We start from the raw sequence: 27,669 nt of genomic DNA, 5'->3' as shown, positions 1-27,669 counted from the left end.
CCCCCTTCCCCTACTGTGCCACCGCCATGACACCCCGCCAGCTTCCGGCGCCCCAGCACCCCACTTCCGGCTTCTCCAGCCAACGCGTTACGCCACTCAGTAGCGAGACGCCCCCCTCTACTGCGCCTGCGCACTCTGGGGTCTCCTGGACTTCTGTGGCGCTGGGCATTCTGGGAATTGTAGTCCACTCGCCTCCCTCGCACCGCCCCCGCAGCGCCGCGAGAACTACGTTTCCCAGAATGCCGCGCGAGGGATGGCGCCGGCGGCCGGTGCCGACGGGGAGGGGTGAGGCGCTGTGTGACGGGAGGTGTCTCCGGTACTTGGTGAGGGGCTGCGAGCTTCGGGCTCTGTTCTCCGCCTTCCGCGCTCGGGGGGACGGGCAAGGGCCGCGGCGGGGGCCGGCAGGGCATGGCTGGGCTTGGGGCGGGCCTGCGAGGGGGATCTGATGGGGGAAATGGCGGTGAGGGTCGGTTTCCCCCCTCTTCCCTGTCAAGCCGTGGCAGGGGAAGGAGCCGGGGGGGTCTCCCGGATCTAGGGGGAGCGGGCCGGTAGTTGTGCACGCCTAGGATCACTTGTCGGCCCGAAAAGGGGGGACTTGTCCCCAGCCTGCGGCCTCGATGCCTTCCCGGGGGACGGCGTGAGGCGTCGCCTCTTGCAGAGCTGGAGGTGAGGGGTCCCGGCGGGTTCCTGTGGCGGTAAAGCCCCTGCGCCCTGAGGTGCCCTGCCCTCACGTTGATTGCCCCAGCCTGAGAAATCCCTTACTTCTGGTCTGGAAAACTTTTTTTTTTTTTTTTTTTCCTTTCGGCAATGTTGTTTGACTTCAAAGTGATTATTTATCTGCGTACCTGCTCAAAGAGAGTTGCTTCTCAAAGTCTTTGCCTTGAGGTTCCCTTTGTCTGTATTTAAACAGAAGAGTTGTTGCAATGTTCTGTGAATCAGCTGTAGCACTTGGTACCAATACTTCCTGCGTCTTAGCAAATCTTCTTGGCCTTGTTTGTGCAAATCCAACAACAAAAAAAGTGTGGGCTTCTGCGGGTGTTGGTGTCACTTTGCCTGATTCTTAGTCTTGTGCTTTTGGCTCGTTAACTTACCTATCTTGTCTTCGTGGCATTGTAAGATGATGAAAAAGTTGTATGGTGGATACCATAACAGAAGGCTGTTGCTGGATAAGGCTTAAATTAAGACAAGTAGGGGGTTTTATGCGCCTTTAAGATATGGTGCGCTCAGTTCGACCTTTAAAGTTCCCATGATACTGTTACATGGATTGGGAACAAGGAGGGGAGGACTGACGTGTACGTTCTTGCTCAGAATGCCCATTCTGTGTATTTGTATGAAAGCGGCTTCATTTTCTGTGGGTCTTACATGTGCCGCAAAGGACGTTCAAGCTCTTCTTGAGCTCTCCTTTAAGTCCCAAAGCAGACAGGGTAATTTTCAAATGAGGGTTGAGTTTGCAGTGGATACTGGGCGCTGCGTGCAGAAACAGAGGTTAAGCTCTTTGGAAGATAATCCCTCACTTGTATGCATTTGAAAATTTGATCTTGGGCTATTTGCGTGATCTCTCTTAGATCTGTGATTTGTCCTGGGATTGCCTAAATATGAGAGTTACTGATAAAAGAATAATGTCATTTATTTATCTGGTGTTAGGAAAAACTTGCATTGTGGAATGAGAGACTTTTGGAATGACCTGTTTGTTAATGATTTCCTGGTACTTGTTGCAGGAGCAGGATGTATACTCTGCTGTCTGGACTCTATAAATACATGTTCCAGAGGGATGAGTACTGCATCTTGATCCTTGGTTTGGACAATGCTGGTAAAACCGTAAGTGCTGTTTATTAGCAATTGTGTGGAGGGCACACGCAATTCTAAACATCCTCCAAAGATAAAACTTCCAACAGACAGATCAATCTTTCTTTGGCTGTATTGTGAGTTATTTTAGTGATGTCACACCAAAGAATCAACTTTTCCCTCTTACTTAAATTTAACTTAAGCTTTCAGGGATGTAGCTGAGGCTTTGGTAATCCTGTAATCACCTGTGATCCCTTCTTTCCTTGCTAAAATAGGGAACAAGAATGGTTTGTTCCAAGGTTAGGTAGGGCAGTATCTGTTGGAGCAGGATTCTGCAGAAATTAAAAGGCAGGTTTGGGTTAGGATTACCCTGGCCAGTAAAATATTTGAGAGTAAATACTTTTTCTTGTTTCTTTTCAGACCTTCCTTGAACAAACTAAAACTCGATTTAACAAGAACTACAAAGGGATGAGTTTGTCCAAAATCACAACCACTGTAGGCCTAAACAGTAAGTAAATCTGTCTGAAATTTTTTCAGCTTTCCTGCACAATTAGACAACAGCTGGTTCTTGTGTGAAATATTTAAGAATTGGCAAGGGCAGAATAGTTCCTGGAAGCAGAGATCATATCTCCCAACTCCCCCTGTCTTTTTGTAAGAGAATAAAATAGGCTTACTTAGCTTATGAGGGAAAAAACCCTGAAGTCTTAACAAACCAAGTATCCCATTTCAGTGTTATGCTCAGAGGTTAAGCTAAATTTCACTGGAGTTCATTCGTTGGCCTGATTCTGATATTATTTGCACTGATACGACTCTCTCTGATATCAGTGGTCACTCTTTGCAAAGGTATTGTTCTGTTGTTGAAAGTAGCCACTGTATGTGGTTTGTTCCTCTAGAAGACTGTTCTACCCCAGATTTCTTAGCGCAGTGTGCGGGTGTTTATGCTTTAGAGAACACCTTTAGTTTTCATTGGATTGTTTTTTCTTCTTTCCCTCTAGTTGGTACTATTGATGTTGGCAAAACTCGGCTAATGTTCTGGGATCTTGGTGGACAGGAGGAGCTACAGTCTCTTTGGGACAAGGTTGGAGATGTTTTTTTTTTTTTTCTTTTAGAAATGTTTTTGTCTCTTTTAGAATTGAAGCAGTATGGTCATTTAGTAATCATACAGGCTTATTGGTAACCTTAGTATTTAGCATCAACACTTGTCCGGAGATTCAACTATATCTGTGCAAGACGAGCGAAGATAACGCTTAATATTTGCATTATTGTTCACAGACAGCAATTACCAACCTATACCTGAGGGTTGTGCCAGTAGAGATAAGCTTTTGGGGGGGACAGATAAGCTTTTTCACCTGTTGTATTCCGTAGGCCTGCAAACAGAACAGGCAACACGTTCTGTGTGCCACCATTCTCCTCTCCAGACATATACTATGGGAACAGCTGGCTCTGATCTGGTTGATCTCTTCCATGTGTATCAAAATTTTAAAATTTAAAAATTTTTTAAAAATCAGGAAGAGGAACAAATGGTCCTAGCAGATAGATACGCTAATATCTGTGTTATCCTTCCAGTATTATGCTGAATCTCATGGAGTGATCTATGTTATTGACTCCACTGATGAGGAGAGGCTCTCAGAATCTAAAAGAGCTTTTGGTGAGTACATCGTGTTTTACCTGTACTGTGATCTCATGATGTATTGTGGCACAGTTCTCTCATTACTGTCACGTCTGTTCCTATGTCCTTGAAGTAAGCTGTGTGGCCCGTTGATGACACATCTGTAGTGCTTTTGCACTTTGTTGTTGTTGAAGTCTGTCTTGTCTGTAACACAGGACTCGCTTTTGTTGCCTATAATGGTCTTGAATCTCTTTTTGTGCTTATGCAAATGATTTTGGAATTTTTATGCCTTATTCTATATTTATCACCTCGTTAATTCTCAATAACATGCTTGTTGATCAAAATTAAGTTTGGAGTTTGATCTGGAGAAAATTCTGTGAAGAAAATAGACCTGAAAGGTTGTATCAAATGGAACTGTAATGCAAGACGGAGCCTCTCGCTTCATCCTTATGTCCAGATAGTCTGTGTCAGGCATTTGCACAACTTCGTCTTCAAGAACTGGCTAAACCTCTGTTTTCTGTGTTTTATAGAGAAGATGATTACCAGTGAAGCTCTGGAAGGGGTTCCCATTCTGGTGTTAGCTAACAAGCAGGATGTAGAGGTAAGATTATTGCAGGTTTACTTCTTAAGTGAGCAAATAAGCCTTGGAAAGGTGAGCTCTGTGTTCATGTTAAATTTGTTTCATGTTCCTGGACTGATGCTATGGTGCTTTCCTGCTGCTGGAAATAATTGTTTTGAATTTAGTTTTAATTTTTTCCTTTCTCCTCCAACCCTTTTCCAGTGGCATAAGTGAGCTTACTACAGGCTCATCCATCTCAGCTCTTTTGAACTTTTTATGTACACAGAACAGACTACGTAGCTGTGGTGGGTCTTTCTTGTACCGTGACTTGGTATCTTGATACTGTTTTTTTCCTGTTTATTCAGCAAAAAAAAATATTTAGTGCACTTTGTTTATGCTGTTCTCCTATAACCTGGGAACAGCACAACAAATGTATGTGAAGCAGTATCATCCTTTTCCCGTAACCAGATAAGATCTGTTCAGTGAAACATTCTAGAGCATTCCATCCACAGCAGTGAATGGCAAGGAATACTTTTTCTTGATAGTATAATTTGAATTCTTTCTAGCACATCCAGAACTGCAAAACTCTTGTTTTGTATTTGACAAGTTAGTGGGCACTACAGTGTGACTGTTTAGGTGGTGCATCCAGGGCAGTCCTCATCTCCCCTGGTGCGGAAAAAAGGGAAGAGATTGCCTAAAGCGGTCGTGGTATTTTTCATGTTTTCCTCCGCCTTTCCGTGCCTTGTACCTGGAATTCCAGTACTGCAGTTCGAGTGATTAATCTCTAGATGGAGCCAGAGACTTTCAGTAGAATTTGGAGTGCCAGCCCTGGCAGCTGTGGTCAGTATCTCTTTCAAAGTATGCTAATACTTCTCAGCTTCTTCCCTGGACTTTACACCTATCTCAGTGGATGCACTTGTGGGAAATACTGAGACTTACATAGAAATCGCTTTGCCTTTAAAGGAGGATTTGGTTACACTTCATGTGTACAACGCAACAGATTTTTTTGGATGATCATAAGATTATCTAGTCATAGAAAGAAAATAACTGTAGTTCCACTTAAAAGACAGTGTGAGATTGAGACAGGATTCCTGATTTATGGTCCTGACTTTGCTGTGATCTCTAGTATGTGGGGAAATTGACTCTTTTCTGTGTGGGAACCAGAATATTAACTCTCGTATTTCCATGCAACACTACAGCTTTACAGCAGGGAGCAGTCTGCACTCTTGCCTGTTGAGCATTAAACTGTATGCAGTGACCTGGAAAGCTGTTCCAGTTTTCCTTACGGCTGTATGTGCGTATTTTGTTGTGGGCATACTGCAAAAGCCAGCTCTTCTGGCACCCTAGCCAGACTAAAGAAAAATGATTGAACAAGTGGACTTCTTTATATGACTAGACAGGTATTTGGACAGGCTCTCAACATAAAAACTATGAATGACTCCTTGCCCCTTCCGGAGGGTCCAAGACCAGCCCACAGATTCAGTGCCTTTATGCAGCCGTAGAACTGTGACAAGAGATGAGCAAAACTGTACCGACTAGAGGTATGCCTATTTTTAAGAAATACCTAAATTGTATATTTAGGGGTCTATTCCTAGAGTATGATCTTGGATATAGACACAGAGCAGAGAGACATCAGTGCGATTAATAAAACATTAAAGAGACTATAGCTTATTTTTCAGTAGTTATTCAGGCTCCCTTAAGCAAGGTTTAGAAAACTGGTCTGTTTCTCTTCCACTGATCTAGCAGAATTGAAGATGTCTGGAAGAAAACTGAACATTACAGGACTATAATTGGTAGAGATTTTTCTGCTCCGGATCCCCAGACATATAATTGTAGTGGGGAATTGTCACCAGCATCCCTCTGTTCTTAACGTGGATCATGATATAGGAGGATAAGTGCTATCTTAACCTTGCTGGTACATGCAGATGAGAGAGAATTCATGATGATACATCTTTAAAGGCCAGCAGAAGACTTGTGTTGAAATATATCAGAAGTCCTACACCTCACTAGGGTTGTTTTTTTTTAAAGTTTACATTCCTTACAATAACGTAACAAAAGTTCTGACTCAATGCCTGGAATGCCTGAAATTGCATAAAGTGTAAGCATTTTTTCGCCCTGATGCTAAATTCCTTGTAGAAAATAATTCCGCTGTTAATAGGCACCACTACCCTAGGGTAATTGCATCCACTCAGCACAGCCAAGCATGAGTGGTGTTTGGCCTTATCAGGAAGTGAAATACAGTCATAGACTGCAAAATGCCAATTCTAATATCATGACAATACTGTATATGATTTTTTTTGTACCAGGAGAATGCTCTGTGTTTAGCAGGGGCTTCAAAACTGGATCATTTTGTAATTAATTAAAAGACCGAGTCAAATGTGTGTTGTGGGAGGGAGTTTGTTTTGGTTTGGTTTTTAAAGGAACTATTGCTTCGTAGGGGAATTAATTGTCTAATATATAATAATTCATGTGGACTTCCTTTCAAGTCAGAATGCCACTTTTGAAAATATTAGGCAGTTTTGCTTACATACTGCTTACTGAAGAAAAAGCTGCAAAATAAGAATTTATATTTGCCGTTTTGATGTGAATGCAGCTGTTTAAAGGTTTATAAAAGCTATATATTTCTGAGCTGTACAATGAACTGTTAAATGTGAGGATAGAATGGCTCATTTTGCAACACTGTTAAAAATACTGGAAAAACTGAGCTGAGAAAATAGCATATGAAAATAATCGGGTGTTGTGTGATGTCTTTGGTAGGAAGTTTTGCCTTCCTAATCTTAAAATAAGTTTTGGAAATTTAATTTGTAATCTCCAGAATGTTGGAAAGCCTCCTTGCGTCTTTGGAAAATGGGAGGAGTCATGGTGAGCAGCAGCATATATTTGATGACTCATAGTGTTATCTATTGTCCACACAGTTGTTAGAAAATAGGCCTTCTGCATGATGGCCATTCTAATTCCCAACTTCAGAAATAGCACAGCTTCCCTGTAAAATTAGTCTTAATTTAAATAAGCTTGTTTTAATTTAAACAAGCTTAAGTTTTAATTTAAAATAAGCTTGTAAAAAGAGATAGCACAGAGCATAGGTCAGGCTGGTTAGACGTTTTATTAAATAGTTTTACTTAGGCTATCCACATTTCTGTTGTTTGTATTTTAGTTCCATTCTGCCGATCGATTACTCTTGAGATGGCTGAAGAGTCTATACTTCGGGTTTTATCCTGATATGAGGCCAAGCAGCAGCATTGTCTTTCCTGCAGTGGATTTGGCAAATGGATAAAGACTCTACAATGCAACCTTTTTTGCCTAAAACGGCCACTCATGCTTTTCTGCAGGTGACTCCAGAAATGGAGCCTTGCTGTTTGATACCTTTCTAGGTGTACCATTCCTGAGTCTTAATTTGGGTAATGCTGTTCTGAACCCTTCATAAAAGGAATTTGGTTGTGCAGGCAGGTCAGTTCTGGCTAGACTATGCCTTGAAGAGCCTTTATGAAAAGATGGTTTACAGTGCATTCTTTTGGGGAAGTTGAGATAGAAATAGGATTCGTCAAGTTGGGTGTTTGCTCTGAAATGTATGGTAGATAACATCACTCCAGAAAGGTCACCTATGCATTTTGTTATTGTAATGGTACACTGTTTATGTGATCACAAATCCAGCTTCCCTAGTTTGCTCTCAGTTTATGTCGTTTCAGTTGAGGAACAACACGCGTCTGTAAACAAATATTTTGTAATGTTGATAGGGAGGTGGAAAACAGGGGAACTTAGAAGCTGCAGCTGACATTTTCTGCCAAGCACGAGAAGTTCAGATGCTCCTAGTTGAAGTGATGGGTACTCTGCCTCATCCTCTGCTGTAAGACAAGATTTCCAGTTCATGGCTTCCCCTTGAACACTAAAACAAGGCTTCTCTGAATTGATAGTTCAGTGGTGCTATCCCCTCTGCAGTGTTACTGTACTTCCTTCCAAGGGGAAAAAGACGTTCCTCAAAACAGGTGTAGTGTTGTGATGCAGTGACATCCTGCTGTAAACAATGTAAATGGTGCAAACTCTCCTCAGAAGCAAAACTCTTTCTGATGCAGATTTCTATGGAGAGCAATGGCTGGACAGCTTTGTGGAAGTTAGAGCAGGCCATGATTATACCAGAGGGTGAGAAGGGGAGGTGATTATAAGGGATTAAGCTGGGGGAAAAAATGGCCACAGCAGTTGTAAGCTGCACTGGGAAAAGTGGACTTCTCAAAGGGCTCAAAGATGGACAGGGTGAAGGAGGTGGATTCTCTGTGCCGCTGGATATGTGCAGGTGTACTGGTCTGCTGGTGGGTTTTGGGAAGGCCATTGCCTGGTTGCTTTGCACAGGCCTGTGCAAGTAGAAATAAAGGACAGCATGACTATGCTCTTCGCTGTTATTTCCTACCTTGAACACTTTCTCTCAGATTTATTTTAAAAAGATTTAACATGTATCATCATTCAGAAAAGAATAAATTAATTATACTATGATATTAAACTGTGATAAGCTTAAAGTATATTTCAAGAAACATTCACTCAGTTTCAGCTGCCTTGGGATTTGACCTTCCTGCTGCCAAGTCTTATTTACTGAAAAAAAGTAACAACATGAAAAATAGCTCAAATTACTGACGTGCAGCTCATCTTCCTTCCCAGTTATTGGGTAATTGACTTGTCTAGAGCTTTGACTTAACTCCAGAGGCAGCTGGACCTGCCTTTCTTATTTGGCAGTGAACGTCGTACCAAAACTAAAGTAGCATCTTTTACAAACTTGTAGAGAATGGTTGTTTGGTAGTAATCTCTTGCCCTCCGGACCTACTGATATGAATTCCAGCTCCCAAGTCCAGTCTGACTCCCTCTAAAGTTAGTATTTGATTTTTTTTTTTTAAATTCATTTAACGATTTATCCTGTGGATGACAGCTCATCTTTATGAATTGCATGTTTTTAATTTGGCAGAAATCCTGAAGTAAGTTGTTAGGTCTTTGGTGCAATGAAGTAACATTTTGGGATACAGTTTCCAGCTCATTGATTGAAACTGCAAGTCTGAAATGCAACTTAGGTCATAAGAAAGTACAGTCATCAAAAGTTGCACAATTCATGGATTCTAGGCCCTTCACAGTGGAAGATCACAAGTCTGGATTCAAGGGCACTGGGTGAATTGGGTGTCATTAAACTCCTTCCAAGCCATTTCTTAAGAACCCTTCTTATTTGTAAGCACTGAAACCTGCTTATTTGACACATGGTCATTCCCACAGTAGTTTCCTATATTTAGTTTCTCCAGAACCAGTATTTTGCAAAATGTATAGCTGGTATCATTAATTTCCATCTTTCTGCTAAGTTAAGGCCCAGACTTGTAGAAGACTGAATTCCTGTTTGCACATAGTCTTTTCTTTCAAAGTGTCCATCCACTTGGACTAATCCTCAAGGCTCACAGGGGTCCAATTTGGAATTTGAGTAAACACTTGCCCAAAACATGTATTTGAGCCTCATTGAGGGTCCAAAATGTCTTTGCAGAGAGAGGAGGAAAGCTGGGCTCATGGCCAGCTGAAGTGCTTAAATGGCTTGTCCAAGGCTTCTGAGGAAAAAGTGAGCACTGAGATCAGAAAAGGATTTAAAGGCTGGTGATTTTTCTTGTACCTGCTTGCTGTGTTCAGGGAGGAAGATGCAAGTCTAGACTTCAGTAGGCAGGTTTGCTTTTGTGGTGTTTGTAACTCCAATAAATAAAAAATAGAATTTTTGTTGTATGTAACTCCAAAGAATAAAACATCTATGGTGACACTGTGATTTATGTCAGGTAAGTAATCCACTGGTTTATTGCGGGATTTATGCATTTGTGTATTTTAAAACCACTTCCCAGCAATCTGCTAGCAGCCTTGCAGAAGTGCAAGACCTGATGGTGGTCAAGAACAGTGTGACATCAGGCATCAGAAAATGTGCTGCATTTAGTGCTGTCAGCATTTTCTCCTGCATGCAAAATGCAAACAGAGCAGCTATGCCTTTAAGGTCCAAGAACGTGCTGAGAACTTAGGAAAAATCACATCCAAGCCCTTTTCTGAGAGTGCGCATGTAGGGAGACATGATCCAGGCCATTGGCAAAGAGTTAGCTACAGCAACTGACTTGTCTGGGATTGTAGCAGGTACACCGTTTCAAAAGGCTTTGTAAATAGATGTGCTCTTACAGTGTTCTGGTAGACAGAACTTGTGTGTGATGGTTGGGGCAGGAGTATCCCAAGGGTGTGCAGGCTGTGCACGTTTTCATGACTATTTGCTTAGAAGTGTACATCTTGAAGATCAGAGCAGTGTGTGTATGCTGTCTGAAAATAGCATTCTCTTTGGTGAAAAAAGAATATGTTCATTTTTTTTTTTTGGAATGTAAAGAAGTTAATTTGCTGTGTTAGTGGGTGAGGGATTTAACCTAACAGCATTGTGCCATCCTGACTGAAGCAGAACCGTGGATGTGGTAGGATTCATTTTGGAAGAAGGTCACCATCTCTTGTGGCATAGAAAGCAAGCTCTTCTTTGGTTTCCCTTGCAGACTTGTCTGTCAATACCTGACATCAAGACAGCATTTAGTGACTGCATTAACAAAATTGGGAAGAGAGACTGCCTGACACAAGCCTGCTCTGCTCTTACTGGGTAAGTATGAGAATGAATGGTGTTTTGGTTAACTGAACAGCTGCAGGGCGTCACACAAGCAGAACAGTACAATAGGATTTAATAACCCCTGAAAGGGAGCTGCGCTTCCTTCCCAGCAATGACAGATACTTGTTTGTGAACCTTGGACTTGCACCAGGTCAGTAACTTCATCTGTAAATCATGCCTATGAAACACAATGAAAGTGGCCTACTGGCTGAGAGCAGTGGGACTTGGAGGCATATGAAGCTGTTGATTCTTGTCCGTTATCATCCCTTCTCTGTACACAATAATCTTTGTGGTCGTTGGCTTGCTGCAGCTCCTGGCTTTTATGTAGGAAGTTGGTTGAAAATATAGCTGTTTATGATGCTGCCAGAGAAATGAGTGGTGTTCCATTGTTGGTGGAGTAATTATGCTTTTGCTTTCATATTTTTTGGCATGCAGATGGGCTTTGTTGTGTAGATAATATAACAATCTCCAAGAGTGTTCTTACACTGGGGATGCTTGTGGTTTAAGATATGACGACTAGGACAGACCAAAGTTTGGGAGACTGTGATTCTTCTTCAGGCCTACACAGCTGCACACCACACAGCTGCATGCTGACCAACCCACTAGATTCTGTATATCTTAGCATCACTATTGCACATGGAGCCTTGCAATACTTTGGTTACGCTTTCACTTCTTTGCGTGAAAAGTGCTGTTTGGCATAAGTGAAAAGTACTGTTCCAGATGGCTGGAAATACTCCTGTCTTAATTACTGCCTGCACTGAATGCAGAGCTTTGAGATTTCTTCTTTTTTTTTTGATCTAGCAAGAAAGCTGTATTATTATACAAGCTACTGCAGACGATAAGAAAAGCTTCTCAAACCATGAGAAAACCACTCAAAAATCTCTGTTGTCTGCATTGCTAAGAATCAAATGCCATTAAGCACATGAATGACCACAAGAACAATGGTTAAGCACTGACTGGAAGAGAAGTATTAGATAATAATCTTATGAGATGCAACCTTTTCAATTGTTGTGGGTTTTGTACAAACACTTCTAGTTTTGATATGTGTGGAATTTCCTTTCAAAATGTCAGTTTGAGTTTGCACTAAAAAAAAATAAAAAAAATTGTGGAAGTCCTGGCTGGGAAGCTGTGCAGAGCAGTGAGTTGGTGATTTGCTTGGCAGCCCCAGCACAGATGATTACAGAAGGTTGGAGCCAGGAGCGGGAGATCTGATACAACTAGCCTGAGGTTTGTAGCAAAATAGCTTAAACCAGCTGGCTGTCAAGTGGTTTGGTGCTTGTTCATCCCAAGGTTTCCACAGAGTTGATGACTAACTAAATTGGATGTAGACTTGTACAGACACCAGGAAAATAAAGAATGGAGTTTACATACTGAGTTAAAAGAAATCAGATCCCCATTGTTTGTGTGTATGAGAAACTAACATAATAACGCTAATAAATAACTGCAGGACAAAACCCTTCGCTTGCTCTTGTAAGGGCTCCATTAAGGACTACATGAGCCATGTTTTTGTTCTTGGTTGTTTTGGGTTTTGGGGGTTTTTGTTTGTTTGTTTGTTTTTTTAAGTCTTGTCTACTTATCTTATTCCCTTAGCAAAGGAGTGAACGAGGGAATTGAATGGATGGTGAAGTGCGTGGTGAGGAATATTCACCGGCCCCCAAGAAAGAAGGACATCACGTAAGAAATTCCATGTCAGCCAAGGAACGGACAGTCTTTTTCCACACAGTTTTGTGTTCTCTTTAAAGAAGGTGGTCCACTGGATTCCTATTACACCTGACTCTTTCCTAAGTTTGGAGACAAACATTCTCTTTCTGTGTCTGAAACACTTGAGCAAAGGATTCCAACTGGGTGGGGGGTGGGAATCTCTTACCTTAAGTATTCAGTCGTTGGCCTGAGAGCATAGATCAAGTGGCAATCTACACATTGTTGCAGACGCAAAGGACTTGATTTTCTACTGTATTACTTCGTGATTCTTGATTTGTTAGTCTAACAGGCTAGAGGCCAGTGACATGAAGGAACTCCTGAAGGAACTGTGTAGGTGAATATGAAAGGGGAGGGGGAGCCTGGGGAATGGCTGTCCCTTCTAACTGAGAAGATATCTTGCTGCTCCAGCCCTATGGTTACTATAGGTGGTGTTACTGGCCCTTTTATGCTGCTGTTTGTATAATGGAAGAGACAGTGTTGATTATAACTCAATTTTCAGTCAGCATGTTGATTCGTAACTCTTACCTGTGGTAAATGCAGGTATGGAAGCCAGCAACTGCACAATGGTGCACTGTTTAAAATGGGTATTCTGAATAGGACATGAACTTCAGAAGCACTGCCTTGCTTTGACTGCCAGTCTCTCTGTTGTGTGTTCTCTTTAATCGTAAGAATAATTGGCGTCTTCTGTAACTGGAATGAATTGAGGCTCTCTCTGTGATCTTTGTAGGCCAAAAGCTGAACCTCTAGGCAGGGAGAAATCAGTAAGCAATAAAGCTTCGTACTTCTTTGAACTTCTCTTGCTGAAACAACTGATGTTCGGAAATAGTGGTACTTAGCCCTCTAGTTTTCTGAAATGCAAGAAAGAACAGAAAGGCAGCTCTTGAAGTCAAATAGTGCTCGCTTCTTATGTAGCCTACCCAGCTAGTAATTCTGCTGACGTATCACTAACATTTCTCCAAATACCTCTTTTTACATGTATTTTACAGTAGTTTGGCAGTGAGTGTTGCTTTTCATGTTTTAGTTACTCCTGGCACTGGTGCTGTTTGCTGACGTAACTAAGGGGACATTATTCAAGCTCTATTTGAGCAAGTTAGACAGTAGCATTTGTTTGAAGATGTGTTATTTGGCATCTGTCATAGAACTTTCTGCTAAATTTTCTGCATGCAACTCATTGCAGATTTTTTTAATGAGAGAACATAATTCATTCCCTCACATTTGAGTCAAAGCATGAGGGCAGCTGGACTATGTCATTAAGCACATGAAGTTAGTGGAAATAATTGCATACTGGAGAGCAGAATCTTACTTCTCAGTAACGATAGGATAGGAGAAGGCTAGGCGAACTGTCAGCTAAGATATCAAATCCCTTTCAATTACTTGCTGTTGTTAGAACACGTGGTATAACAGAGTACCTGAGTTTGAATTTGAATGGTGCCAATGTCCATGCCGTATCCCAGAAGAATTAAACTGCAGTAGATCTATCTGAGATACCAGAGATTTCATTAGGCTCCTTCAGACCTAGTGACGCATCTCAGGTTTCTTATGCACTCTGTGAATGTAGAGGATCCCTTGAAGATCACTCACCTGCTGTAAGAAGTGGCAGTTTCTCTAGGTGCTGCACGTGATGCAGGGCTGAGAGTTTCAAGTGTACAAAAGTATTGGATACCCAGTGGCCATTGATTATAAGGGAAATCTCTCTCACTTGGCCATCTCTGAAAGCCTGAGTATTTTCAAGCTATCTCTGTGGTCCTGGCTCTTGTTTTGGTTGGCAGGGTTGGTGCTAACAATTAAACTGAAGATGCAAAATAGCGACTGGTGCACAAAAGTGCCTTGCTGAGAGACAAAACAAGTTAGTTGAGTAACTTGAAATGTCTGTTTAATAGGACACCAGGGGTTTTCCAAGCTTTCCACATACTATTCTCAGATCTCTTCCTCTCCCTATTCCCTAGGAGACCAGGGAGGAAAAACAGTTTTGAGCTCGAGGCCATAGCTGTTCTCACATGTTTCTAGACACAAAGACTGCTTTATGGCACATATCAGCAGGAGGTCTTAAATTAAAGCAAACATTTTGACTTCAGAATTCCAAGTTCTCAAGAGTGGCAGTCTTTCACCCAGAAAGATGCATCAGCTGTGATACATAAGTATGAGCATGCTCTGATATCCATAAAAAATAAGGGAGGATCTCTGAAACTGGCAGTGAAAGGTTTGATACCATTCAGAGTTAGCTTCTAGAACAGTACCAGCAGTTACAGTTGATGGGACATGCAGATACAGCTGCTTGGCTCCCAAAGCCTGTTTTAGGAAAGAGCTTCGCAGTCAGGTTTTTCCACCATTACAGATAAATGCACCTACCTGATACTGTTGAAAGATTTCCTGAGTGCTGCGGAAGCCCAGTAGGTAAACAGTCAAGCCAGCTGTTGAATTGCTTTGGTGTGTCCTCCATGCTGCAGCATGACTGCAATGAAGGGATTCAGCTTGATCAGCTGACAGGTGCAAGATAAAGACCTTGCTGTGCAAGCACAACCTGGACTTGGATCTCGCTGATCTTGTACCATGTGCAGTTACTTTACATGAAGCACAAAGACAATGGAGTGCTGCTGTCAGCTGGGGGTTTTGATTGCATCTGCTCTATGTTGTCATAAATGGCTACACAAGGACACTGATGACTTCCTCCTTTGGTTGGTTTTATTGCAGCTTCAGTCTCTATAAGCAGGTCTATTCTGCTAATGATGCCTCAGTACAGACCAGTGGAATAGGACCGAATTGACATGGAAAAGCATTCTGAAAAGGGTTGGTAGTCAATGCATAAGCTCCGCTAAAAAAAAAAATCCCACTGGGATAGTCTAAGATGATATGCTGGTAGCTGATAACTATTTTGTATTTTGATCAGTAATTGAATCAATAACTTTATCATATTTTAGACTTGTGCTTTATTTAAGTCCCTATAGGAAGCACCGACTTTTATTTAAAATGCTTTTGCATTGCAAGTGACCCCCCTGCAAGACCTCCAGCCAAAGCAAGGACGTTTCTGAGTAGCTCAAATGTAATCAGTTTTTCAGATTTTTTATACATTTGAGATGGACCTGTTTTGCCCGTGCCTGTTTACAGCAATTTATTTCTCTGAAGAGCTGCTTTATCTTCCCAAGGTGAAACAGATTCATCATCTGCACTTAGTAATCACTTTTTCCTTTAGCATGCTTTACACTGAGATAAAGCTAAGTGTCTAATGATCATGGTAGTTATTCTACTTGCTTTATTTGAACATTGACAGAAGATTAACTTTCTCTCACCTGGCTGGAATTTTCCTGCTATGCAAACATTTATTAGCTGTTATCAGCGGGAGGCAAGAGCATTCCTTAAAAAAAACCCACAAAAACTACTTCTAATGCTTTTGGATACTCCATGAATCACAGTGCTGTCCACCTGGTGGCAATTTCATCTTCATCTGGAACTATGGAAAGACACAAAATAACTAAGTTACGCACTTTTTGCTGGTACTACCTAATCCCGTCCCATCCTAGTGCAAGGCAACAGCGATGTGTTAGCCTTGCTGCAGTGGCCTGATAGTCTGCTTCTCAGTGATGCTGATGTCAGATCTTACCCACTCACCATGACATCCCATCCCACAGAACCAGGGGAAATACCAGGACAAATCAGACACAGCTTCGTGCCAAGTCCAACATCTTACTTAAGGCTCTGGCCAGTACCATCTGTTTCAGAGCAAGGTGAAGAATCAAGCAGAAGGCATGTTATGGGGTATATGCCCCCAGCCATCCTTCCTCCTCTCTGCTAAACTGAAATCAGCCTATAATAAAGAAGTGGACTTAATATCCTTTCCAGTGCTGTAGGGTTATTTTACTCCTAATCGAGCTATTTTTAGTCTCCCCTTCTTTATGATCCTACTTCTGTACTGCTGACACATCCTATAACATCATTTGTACAGCAACATGTCCAGCACATCCATCAGTTCATTTAAGGTAAGGATCTGCCTTTACACATTACAGATAGCAATCTCAAGCAAAAGGGCACTTTACTGCAAGTCTGGAAGTCTGCTTCTCAGTGATGATGTTTTAGCTGGGCATGAGACTGTTGGGTTAGTCATGATTTCCAGAAGTGCGTGCTGATGAATAACTATGAGGTACCATTGTGGGTTTGGAAAATGTAAGGTTACAGCAGTCCTCAGCTAAAAACCTGGATTAAAGTTACTTGAAGGTTTCTGAATTGAGTTAGGCATTTCATTATTTTTTGAAACAGTATCCTGGGACTTCTCTGTTGGCAAGTGGCAAGAGAGAACTTGTAGAGGGATCTGCTAAGAAAGGCCAAGAGCGGTACTGTCACTGGTCTTGACCATTAGCCCTTTAAATTAAAAAAACCTGATGAATGTAGATGGTAACTGACTGGCAGCCACAGACAGCAGTGTCCACACATAAAGGAAAGTGGGTTCTGCCTCTGCCTGCAGCTCTGCTTATGCTCCTCAGCTTTTACAAAAAGAAGCACCGCAGACTGAATTTGCCTTCAGTCTTGGGACCGTTTTCAGAGACTGAAAGAAATTACTCCCAAGTGTGTGTTTGTCTATAGGTTTTCCAAAAGCAATTTGGATAATCAAGAAAAACAGGCTGAACTGACCCTGCCACGGAGACAGGTTATAGACAGGATGCCCAGACATGGCAGGGCATCCTGCCACGGATGCCCTCTCAAAAATCCCTTTTGGCACAGTTTTCTGTTAAAATTTGTCTTGAATCTATCTCCAGGGACATAAGAAGCAGTGGAGATGTGGGAAGAACCTTTGCTCTCTGCTCAGCTCTGATCAGGACAAAGGATGCCAGACAAACTGGAGCAGGTGCTTTTTCACACAGGAATTTTATACAAGTTGGAAATCCCACATGAAATATTCCTGGTGTATAACACACATTATTTTGTTTGCTAGACCTAAGGCATTTCCTCCAGCATTGCCCTTTGGTTTTGTTTCTTGTGCTTCTGAAATCCCTTAAAGAGTTGTTTTTGTGCTCCTCTGGTAAAACCAGCTTTCATGACAACTACTGGGGGCTTTCCGTTAGTTTCTCTATGCACACTTGGGCTTTTTTATATCCAAAACCACAAGGATATAGTGCCTGCTGTCATACAACTTGATCTGCACAACTTAAATCTGATCACAAGCCTTCACCCATGACACTCATTACCTCGGAAGGGAGTGCTGATTAAGTTTTCTGATGAAAGAAAGAAACAAACTGGGACTAAAAGCAGTCAGAGCCTCATGTAGGAAAATGGCTGAGAACTGGTGCAGAAAACTTGGACAGCACAGTATGCAACATCGCTGGGGAAAAAAATGACCTCAATTTCTTCCATAAACCAGGTGCTCGTCAAGTGGAAACAAGAAGAGGCGGAACATCTACAGTGAATTATCAGTTGTGGAATTCTGTCTGACAGTTATTTTTGAACACATAAAATCACTTTCTGGAGGCAGGAATCTCCTCATTCCTTCTCAGTTGTACTGCCTCCTTAAAGCTGAAGGCTGCTCATTCCAAATGAGTTTCCAAATTTCTGTTTTGTTAGCAGTGTCCTCTGTTGAATACCACATTCCCCACATCCTTTTCTGAGGATGTCTTTGCAGCAGTCTCACCTTTTCCACAATCATGTTGTCACATGCTATCAAAAGTAGTGAAGATGAGACAGTAGATCTGTTTGCTTAGGAACTCACAGGATGAAGCATCTTTTCCTTGAAATAAAATCCTTGCTGGACTTACTTACATGTAGTAATCTTAACTAACGCTACTAACTCATGAGTAATAACTTCTCTTGGTGCATGTCCATAGATGGTACTGTCTTTCTGCCATCCACAAATGCACTACTTGTGCACTTCCTCCATCCAGTCATCTCTTAACAGCAGCTCCCTGCCATTGTGGCCGTGACAGGAGCAAGCACACACCATGGAGGACTCCAGTGCTTAAACCCGTGTTCCTCACAGCCAGAATCACCTGCTGCCAGCTCTGCCTGGGAAGTGAAGCACAAGGAAGCAGCTCCACACGGCTGTTGCACTCACTGCTGCTCTGCTAGGGCATTGCCCAGCAGTGGGGGACGCAGCTGCCGGCGTACAAGCAGCACAGCATTATTTAGTAAAAGCTTCATCATTTGAAGGGCACATCCTTCAGCTGAGTGGATGTCATGCTAAACATTTGGAGGAACTAATTCAAACCTCTGAGCCAGCGCAGCCTTAAGACGTCTGTATCCAGTATATACCATAAGCACTGCTCTGAGGATAAACTAAATTCACTGTGAAATTACATGCTTTCCTGAAACAAAAACCTACAGAGTTGTTTCTGTTGTGTTCCTACTTGTGTTCCAGTTCAATTCATAGCCAGGAACTCCTGCTACTTCTCAGAAGTCAAATAACCCGATACAATCTCATCTGTATATTTTGTTTAGCAATTTTTTTTTGAGTCATGCTCCCACAAAAAAAAAAAAAAAAGGGGTTCTATAAGACAGTCATGAAGAGGAATAAGGAATTTGTTGTTCCCAGAAACTGGTATTGCAAATAGGACCTCCTCACTGCCTACCCCTTTAATCAGTAACAGTTGAATGAATACACAGGCAGTCCCTGCATTTCACTCCGAGATTTTGCTGGGTGTCCCCGTTTTGTGGCTGAAGCCCACTGCTTGTTCAGATGTGCTTTTCTATCAGGGGAATAAAATAACCTGTGATATACCAAGGGTTATCCTGCCCTGTTGAAAGATTTGGTTTCTCTGACACAAACAAGGCTTATTTTTACATGATATATTTGCAGTTATGCATAATACCCACCTATATTGAACACCACGCTTTTAACAGAAGATCTTTGCCTTGGACATGAAAGCAGTGGGAGCAAAGGCAGCTGGCCACCTGTGGAAGGGGGGAAGGACAACTAACTGAATCAAAAGCAACTGATCCCACACAGCCCTGTCCTCTGCAAGGATTAAGCTCTCCCAAGTCTGCACCCACATCCTCAGTGTGGTGGAAATTTTGACAGCTCATCTCCATGCCACGAGAAGAGGCAGGATCACAGGATAGGCTACGCCACTGTGAAAGACCTAGTAAATGCCCCATGAGTACAGCTATTGTACCAAAGGGCAGAGGACCTCTGTAAACAAGAGGTGCTGAATCACGGGTGAGGTTGTTCCTGCGTGACGTCCTGTCAGCACATGGCACACGCAACTGGGTGAAAGAAGAACTTGGTTTTGGTCTTGCTGGAGCTGATGTGTTCTTTCAGGTTCAGAGTCATGAAGTGGGGAAATGTACACTCCTATTTCTTATCTTCCAAGTTTCACAACTAAAGAGTCCTTGTCTTAACTTCTGGGAAGACCGAGAGAAGTCCAATAAATCGCCTACCAAGCTCCAGTATCACAGAAGAAAGTACAGAGACAGGAATAGAAACCAGCATCAGGGAATCTGTATGATCTGACTGAGGCTGAACAAGCACATTGGAGCGTGTCCCTGAAGCCGATCTGAACTCTCCAAACCTTTATCTAGTCCCTTACACTTCATAGTCAGAAATGCCCTTAAGTCCACATGCCTGAGACAGCAGCAGCACCCAGACTACCCAGTGCACATCCTCGCCGAGTTCATGTTCTCATAGCAGTCGCTGGGAAAGTTGTCATTCCCTGCACTTCCATAGAAAAATGATGAAGTCTCCCGGCTCCACTCCCCTGTGTTGCAGCTAAGTCAGCACAGCTGGAGCTCAGCTATGTTCAGAGCAGCTGGGAAAGCCCCAAACCAAGCACAGGATGCTGCTGGCACCTGGTGCGTTGGATGCCTGGTGCTCTTCCTGGGTGCGCGGCGATAAGGGACACCGCATGCAACAACTGGGACCTTGATTCTCCCCCACATACGTACAGCACTACAAGGTCTCTGATTTCCAATAGTGCTTAGTCATTTAGACACAGCAGGCTGCTCTAGCCCTCTCCCTAAACATTGTGTAAGACGGAAAATGCCATTGTTTTCAAAGGGTAAGCAAAGGGTTGCTTTAGGAAGACTCCTGTTTTATGTTGACCCAGATAATAATACATAAAGTGCTTGCAGTTCTAAACAGTGAGGGTGTTGTGTAAGGATATTAGTAGCTGTAGTCATTCCAAGCTTCCTGACCATGTTTCCCAGAAAACTGACGTAAGCTAAAGGGCATCAGAAGTTTTACTAATATATTCTATTTTTATTCAAGCTAAAAGGAGGCAGTACCCAGACCAGAGCATTATAGGCTAAGTATCTTGGGAGCAAAACAATAGCTGAACAAATAGAAGAAATGTGTTTCAGATGTGACCCTGTTTGCTGGACGAATTCCTGTAAGTGACCGTTTAAGCCTCAGGCAAAAGCAAGCTTTTCTGTAAAGGACAACTGTCCTCCCAACACTTGCTTGACAGCAAACGCTGGAAATAAGTGAAAACTACAGTGTTGTGCTCTGTAACTGCCACAAGAAACTTTTTGTTTAAAAAGACAATTTCATGCTAGTTATGCTTTAGGTCCCGTTTTAACTATTGAGTCAGTGCTACAGCACTGTCTGAACAAGCCTGCTGGGTACTAAATATTCCCTGGGTACTAATGAATCTACTTAGGGAGATCATGGATAAAAGGTCCTGTCACCTTGCCTTACTCAGCAGCAGGCAGCAATAATTTCCTTTTTTGGAACACGCTTACTGCAAAGACCTCTGAAGACCTTCAAAGCATGGAAACTAGAAAGCTCATCACATTTTACAAGGGGGAAAGAAGGGGCTTTTGGGGACCAATGCAGGCAGCTGGGCAGCGAGGGAAGGGGCAGGGGGGAGCGACCCCCCAGCCTGCACTGTGACCTGAGGCCAGACGCGGCTTTGAAGCGGGGACCCTTCAGCAACACTTGTAGGGTCATCAGGCTGCCAAAGTGTTTGAGCTTCTCTAATAGGAATACTACTGACAAACCAAACTGTTTCCTTTTCATTAATGGTTTTCATTGAGGTTTTCATTAAAAGGATTTATCAGGCAGATTCCAGTTTTGGTCGACACAAGGCAAAAATTCTCATTTCATTAAAAGAAATATGGGGAAGAGTGATTAGGAGGCAGAGTTTCACCCAGCTCTGGCCAGGTGCAGATCAATGGTTATGAGCTACGCTCAGCCCGAGAGCACTTGGTCCATCTCCTCCCCTGGTGTGCCGAACCAACACCAACCTGCCGCCGGGCTGCCTGGTCCTGACCTCTCAGTTTCCTGCGTCTGACCGGCCCAGGCTGGGAATGGGTCATGTCGGCCGTGCATCCTCTCATTTGCTCTTTGAGACATCCCGCTCTCAGGAAGCTCCTTGAACACAGAAGGGAACAGAAATTATAAACTGAGGAGGGGAAGAAACAGGGGCAGGGGAATGAAGGGTGAGACCCCATGTGAGAAAAGCACTTCCCTGGTCCCACACGTGTGACGGAGGCTGGTGGTACCAGAGCCCAGCCATGGGGCTCTGGGTGCTGCAAGATGAGACCTGCCACGGGCAGAGCGGGCCGACCTCAATGCCTTGGTGCAGCCAGCATGCTCGCCGGTGACATGGAGCAGGTCAGTGGACCTCCGCAACCGTTTTCTGTAAAAACAGGGGTGCAACTTCTCCTTCTCCTGGGTGTTTTGAGACTTCACCTCCTGAAAGCCATGGGAGGCTCAGATAGAAACAAATGTGTATGAAGACCTCCTGCAGCAAAGGAGGACTGGAAAATAATAGCGGTGTAAGCAAAAACCAGTGCTGCATCGCTGCAGGTCTGGGTCCGGCTGAGCAGCATCACCAGTGCTGCGATACCAGGTGGGCTTCGTGGCAATGGCTTTGTCCTGAGCATCACGGCACCCGTTTCCCTGCCTGTGTCAGGGGTCCTCTCTCAGGTCACGTCCTTGGCACCCCAGTTCAGGTACTCCTGAACTGAGCACAGGTTGGTTTGCCCTGCACCCTTCAGCTATCTCTGCTCCTGCTCTTGGACACAGCCAACTTCCTCAGTCTCACCTCTGCTTCCTCAGCATGGCTGGCACTCTCCACCTGCAGCACTGGCACCAGAGGAGCTCGGTCCCATCGCTGGGTCACTGCAGAAATAACACATGCAGCAGTGAGGGACGAGTCCCAGCAGGGAAAGCCTGGGCATGCAACACAGGAGATTACAATCAGAGGAGAAAACCTACAATCAGGAGAAAAAAAAAGATGCATGCTTCAAACGAAGATAAAATTGGCACCTCTTTGGAATAGCGATGGGCTAATTCAAACGAGTTTGGTGTGTGTTAGCACTCCCTGAGTCCTCTCTGACAGTGCCTGGAGGGCTCAGCCCACCACGAACCATGGAGCACTGTGGGAGGGCAGGGGCGAAGAACCACCTCTAGCAAAATGAGAACAGGAAATCTGCAGGCAGAAGAGTGAGCTTACCTGTCTTGTGACTACGTTGCAAACCCAGGGCCCAGGGGTGGCTGGAGTCTGTTTTGACAAGCAGGATTATGAGTCTGCACTGGCGACATTCCCTCTGCATATCTTGAAAAATCCCCCCCCCAGTTTCCTCTAGCAATCCCAGCTCTCCTTGTTTGCGACGTCAAGGTGTGAGCCAGCCAGATGTGACCTCACTAGAAAAACTCCCACTGCCTCCTTAAACTAACATTAATCACTCACCTAACCCTGTTTCGAACCCTCCAGCCCTGGACCAGCACATGCACTATTCTCGTTGCATTAAAGCATAACGTGTCTGAACCGCTCTCGCAACGAGCAAGTCAGCTCCTGCCGATGGCAGTTTCGTGGGTTTGGGGAGCCGCTGCCACCCTGAGTCATTGCCACACCTGGCCGCAGCGAGAGGCATCAGAGTCAGCCCGTGGCACAAACATAACACGTGGCCATGCCTCAGCAATTTAAATAAAGTAGTGGGTTTGTGATTTTTCTTTTTTCCTGTTTTAACAGCATAGGGTGATAGGGAAGCCAGACTCAGAGAGAGAACAGTGTGGGCTTGGGCTTTTTATGTTGTGCTCATAGCATTTGGGAAAAATTATCTTCTGTGTGCTAAATAACTGAGTCATCCCTGGGAGAGAGGTACATCCACATTTAAATGTTACCATGTACTTGTCCTTAGCCACAGCTTATAAGGAAAGCAGTCATTTAAACTACCAGGAAGAAGCTCACACTGCCGATTGTTCCTCTTCTCTCTCTGGGCTTTGGAAACTTCAGTGAAAACCAAGAGGGGTTTTTATCCTCTTAAGTTATTTCATCTTTTCAACTAATTAAACTTATGATCAATCTGAGGTTGGTCTGTGACTGCCTGCTGTGGCCTGGGTGCGAGGCGGTGGGAGCGGAGCAGGGGAGGCTGGCAGGGAGAGCTGTGGTCAGCACTGCATGGTGGTTATGCAGGCTTTCCCAGCAAAGCCCATTTCCTGGAAACCAAGCAAGACTCACATGCTGGGGTGTTTGGATGCTGTTATAAAGGTCAATATTTACCAGAAAGATTCCCCTGCTGTCACATTATCTGTGAGCCCACACGAGGAGAAACTTTGCTGTACAGAAATTCCAACTAACTTGGCATGAGGGGACCTGGGTTGGGGGGACATTGTGGACTACGGCAGCAGGGAGACCTGTGGAGAGGTCTGGCACTGCCAATAAACTGCCTGCAAATGGTACCGGTGCCCAAAATGTCACCTGCCAAGAAAGCTGCCAAAGGGACTCTCCAACCTGCCTGCGCTCGGTTGTAAGACACCAACACCCCAACGCACACTGAGCCACCACCAGGTCAAAACCACCTCGGCAGAGCAAGACAAAACAACACGCGGGTGCTCACGAGACATCCTGGAAGAGCAAGTCACGCTGGTAGCACCGAGCTGGGGAGCTGCCGGATGGCGCAGGACATCACCTGCCTTCCCCAGACCCTCGGTGCTGGTTGCACTGGCTGACAGCTGGGGGAGCCTGGCAGTGCAGAGCTCATCTGACACGGGCTGGGCGATCCCCGCTTATTTCACCATCCTCTCCTGCTCCGGCGAGCTGAGGTCTGTGGCCCCCACTGCAATTTGGCATGGCACATGGGTGACAGACGCCCATCGTCTCCCCTCCAAGGAGGGGTCGGACGTGGTCGACCCATGTTCAGTGCTGGGAGTCATCTCAGCAAGGCATCGCTTCTCAGGAGGATGGCAAGGAGCCAGGTGGCTCCTCACCCTTGCACCGTCTACACGTGGGGATGTTTGACCCCTCGGAGTCACAGCAGTGGGAACTAAACTCTTGCAAACCTCTTGGTGGGAGCAAGCCAACAAAAGCAGCTGCTGCATTTGCTTTATCTGCATAGACAAAGGATCTGTGCAGACTGACGTCCAGATGGGACGGACAGAGCACTCATGATGTCAAATAAAAAACATAAAACAAACATACAAAAAAATACCTCAAACACCCCTCCTCTGCACTGGCATTCATCAGAAAAGATGTTTCCTGGGCTCTTATCCTGGGAGCCCAGGCTAAGATAGAGCCTGGGATCTATCTTCTCAGGCGAGGGCAAGCCCAGCTGGGAGGACATGTGCTGGGAGAAGCGGGGGATCCCTACCCAATCTGTGTTTATCAGCCGTTGGGCTCTGGAATCGCTCAGCGTGTTGACATGGGGAAATGAGCACAGGACTGAGCGTGGCTGAAGCACAGCCGCTCTACTTTAACCTCTGCCAGTGCCTGGTCAGACCTGGACTCCCATGGGGCCCCCAGCCACATCGCTGGTGAGCAGCCACAGCTCAGCCGGGAGCCCGGGGACCGGAGCTGGCTGCTTTCTGGCTGGCTGCGCAGCTGATGGGAGCCTCCAGCCCGCAGCCCAGATTTGACCTTGCTGGTGAGAAGGGCAACAAGCTCCAAGGACAACACAAGGTGTCCCGAGACCCCGAACTCAGCCACAGTGCGCACTTCCATCTCAGGACTGAGGTCTTTTATCACAAAAAAAACCACAGAAAAAGCACCTCTTTCTCTGGAAAAATCGCCCAACTGAACCAGCATTCAAGAGAACAATTATCAGCTTCTTGCCAATACGCTCATTTTCCCTCCCTCCCCCCGACTCTCACAGTAAATACATATTTCAAGAAGCCAGGATGGTGTGGACAAAGAACGGGGAGGCAGTTCCTGCACTAACAACCCTCCGTTCCTGTTCTCCTTTCGACCAAGGACACTGAATCCTTAGCGCTGAGTCAGGACTAACTGCAATGCAGCAGGATGGGAATCCCTTGAGGAGCCGCAGCCAACGCCGGAGGCTCTGGCTGCTCCAGCCTTCGACCCATCAGCGCTGGATGTCCTGCTTTGCACTCTGCCTCGGAGAAAAGCACTGCGCTGCAGCAGTACTTCGTTTCTCACAGTACTCCAATGGAAACCCTCCTCGTCTCCTGCCCTAGCTGCTCTTGGACTGTGCCATCGGCACTTCGCTGCTGCCAAGGGACTTGGAATAAGTCATGCTTGGGGACTGAGCTGCAGCCCACTGGAATAAAGCAGGTCAGTAGGGCAGAGATTAGACGTGGTGATAACTGAGCATCGGAAAGGGGGGTTATGGTCCCTTGTGCAGCTTCCTGTGTAGGATTTCAAGGCCAGGCCTGACAAAGCTGCGAGGGGATTGCCGGGATCAGTCCTGGCTCAACGCAGAGGTGCAAGCGAGGGGTCCCCTCTGCTGCTTTTCAGCCATCTGCTTCTCTTTGTCCCTGGCTGAACTGACCCAGGGCAATGTCAGGATCACTGAACTGCTTCACCCCAGAGCCCAAAACCGGGGTGAGACGGTTGCAAGTCTGGGATTCCCAGTTGCAAGTCTGCAGAGCCAGGCAGGTGTGAGCAGACACCCAGGGACTCCGGAGCTCTGGAGCAGCCAGGAGCAGTGAAAAGGCAAGCGGTGGCCCCAGGATCAGCCCCATTCATCCAGGCCACCATGGATGAACAACTTGTCATTGCAGCAGGAAGAACCCGGGATGTGTCTGTGGGCAGCAAGGGGAGGTTAAAATCCCCTCTTGTACTCAGTTATGTCAGCCTTCCTCTCACAGGGGAAGTGTGGGGGCACTTCCACATAGCACATGTTTCAGAGTGCTTTTGACAACTTCTAGCTGGGGGAAAATATTCCTCTTTTGAACCACAAATTATTCCTGGAAACTACTCGGCTAAAAAGAGCTATAAAAAAAGCCAAACTCATTCAAGGCAGAAGATGTAGGCTCTGTGTCATCATTGCTACAGGCTGGAAAATGCCTGAGAGGGTCACCCTTGTTGACTTCCGTAAATGACATCTGCAAGGCTTAAAAAAACCCGCCTGCAGTCAGCACAAATGCCCCAAGGCACAGCTCTTGGCTGACTAAGTGTCTCTTCACTCGCTGCAGTGTCCCCAGTCGGGTCTGGGGACAGACCTGGGGCTCAGGGTGACACGGTTGGGTTGACCCAAGAGACGCGAGCTTCACCCTGGCGGCAAATCCCAACCCAGACAGACTACATCCCGCTCACATGCAGCCTTGCCGTGGCTCGCGGAGGCTGGTTTTGGTGGGCTGTTGTGTTGTGTGGATGGCTGATGTTGTGTGATCGTGGGGTGAAGCACATGCAAAAAGCGGGCAAGGGTAAGTGGAGTCAGAAGATGATGGTCTGGGACTCGCAACACCACCTCTCTCCTCCAAATGAGACTAGAAAAGGACTCTGGTGACAGAGAATTGTATAATAAAATAACTTCTTTGCTTGCTTTCTTTAGAAAACATCTCTCACACATGGTATAAAAACAGGTAGTTTAGAAATAAATTTAAAGCTGTCAGTGCTGGTGACTTCAGGGGCATCCTACAGCCAGCGTGGGTTTCAGCAGTGAACTCCATTCTCAAAACAAAGAATGACAAAACAAGTGAATCCTCTGTGGGAAATACTGTTAAATAACTAAAAAAAAAAACCCCAACAAAAGCAAAACCACACAGTTTAAACCAAAGCAAAACCACACAATTTAAAACAAAGCCAGACAGTTGTCTAAAAGGGGGAGCTCGGTTCTTCCCCAGAAAAAATGACCCTGGCCACATGTTTCTCTTCTGATAAAATATTTACCCTTGCTGAGTGCTGGAAAAATCAGCAGCCAGCACCCAGGGAGCTCCCAGGAGCTGCACTGGCCGTGGGTGCAGGGATGCTGCTGCCATCCCAAGGCAGCGATACAGCCGCACTCAGAGCAGGACCCACCGCAACTGCCGCAGCATGCTTCAACTCTGACCCATCACTCATCTCTACACTGCCTTTCAAGTTAGGTTTGGAAAGAGTAATAAATTAATGAAGCCACAGAAGGAAAAAAAAACCAAAACAAAAACCACCCGAAAAGTTCAGTTCGTGTTCTCATTACAGGAGGAAGCGCTCGCGGACCTCCTCCTCGATGGAGTGCAGCTTGACAGCTCGCAGCGCGTCCAGCAGCTCCTCAGTGATGTCGTAGTGCCCGTCTTTCCAG

At 44.9% G+C, this 27,669-nt stretch overlaps 1 protein-coding gene and 1 long non-coding RNA gene across 6 annotated transcripts; one reads left to right on the top strand and one right to left on the bottom strand.

Moving 5' to 3' along the window:
• Nucleotides 1-254: 254 nt before the first annotated feature.
• On the top strand, nt 255-27,669 carry ARFRP1 (ARF related protein 1). 5 transcript variants are annotated; one of them, XM_072878985.1, is made up of 9 exons: nt 255-323; nt 1,719-1,818; nt 2,206-2,293; nt 2,781-2,863; nt 3,352-3,433; nt 3,925-3,995; nt 10,481-10,581; nt 12,178-12,261; nt 27,570-27,669. In XM_072878985.1, exons 2-9 carry the CDS (start codon nt 1,726-1,728, stop codon nt 27,652-27,654), a joined length of 687 nt encoding a protein of 228 aa, XP_072735086.1. In that variant the 5' UTR covers nt 255-323; nt 1,719-1,725; the 3' UTR covers nt 27,655-27,669. The 5 variants fall into 5 exon arrangements, with proteins under 5 accessions (XP_072735086.1, XP_072735084.1, XP_072735085.1 ...); XM_072878983.1 differs by lacking the exon at nt 27,570-27,669 and adding an exon at nt 17,639-21,313; XM_072878984.1 differs by lacking the exon at nt 27,570-27,669 and adding an exon at nt 17,037-17,630.
• On the bottom strand, nt 21,271-22,802 carry LOC140659378 (uncharacterized). Its single transcript, XR_012045121.1, has 3 exons — nt 22,665-22,802; nt 22,254-22,330; nt 21,271-21,577 (listed from the first exon to the last, which is right to left on the bottom strand). It is a non-coding gene; the product is annotated as an uncharacterized lncRNA (long non-coding RNA).

This window comes from Ciconia boyciana, chromosome 14 (assembly GCF_034638445.1).
Source record: "Ciconia boyciana chromosome 14, ASM3463844v1, whole genome shotgun sequence".
NCBI lineage: Eukaryota > Metazoa > Chordata > Aves > Ciconiiformes > Ciconiidae > Ciconia > Ciconia boyciana.
Note: the sequence above shows the minus strand (reverse complement) of the source record. Positions and strands in the feature narration are given on the sequence as shown.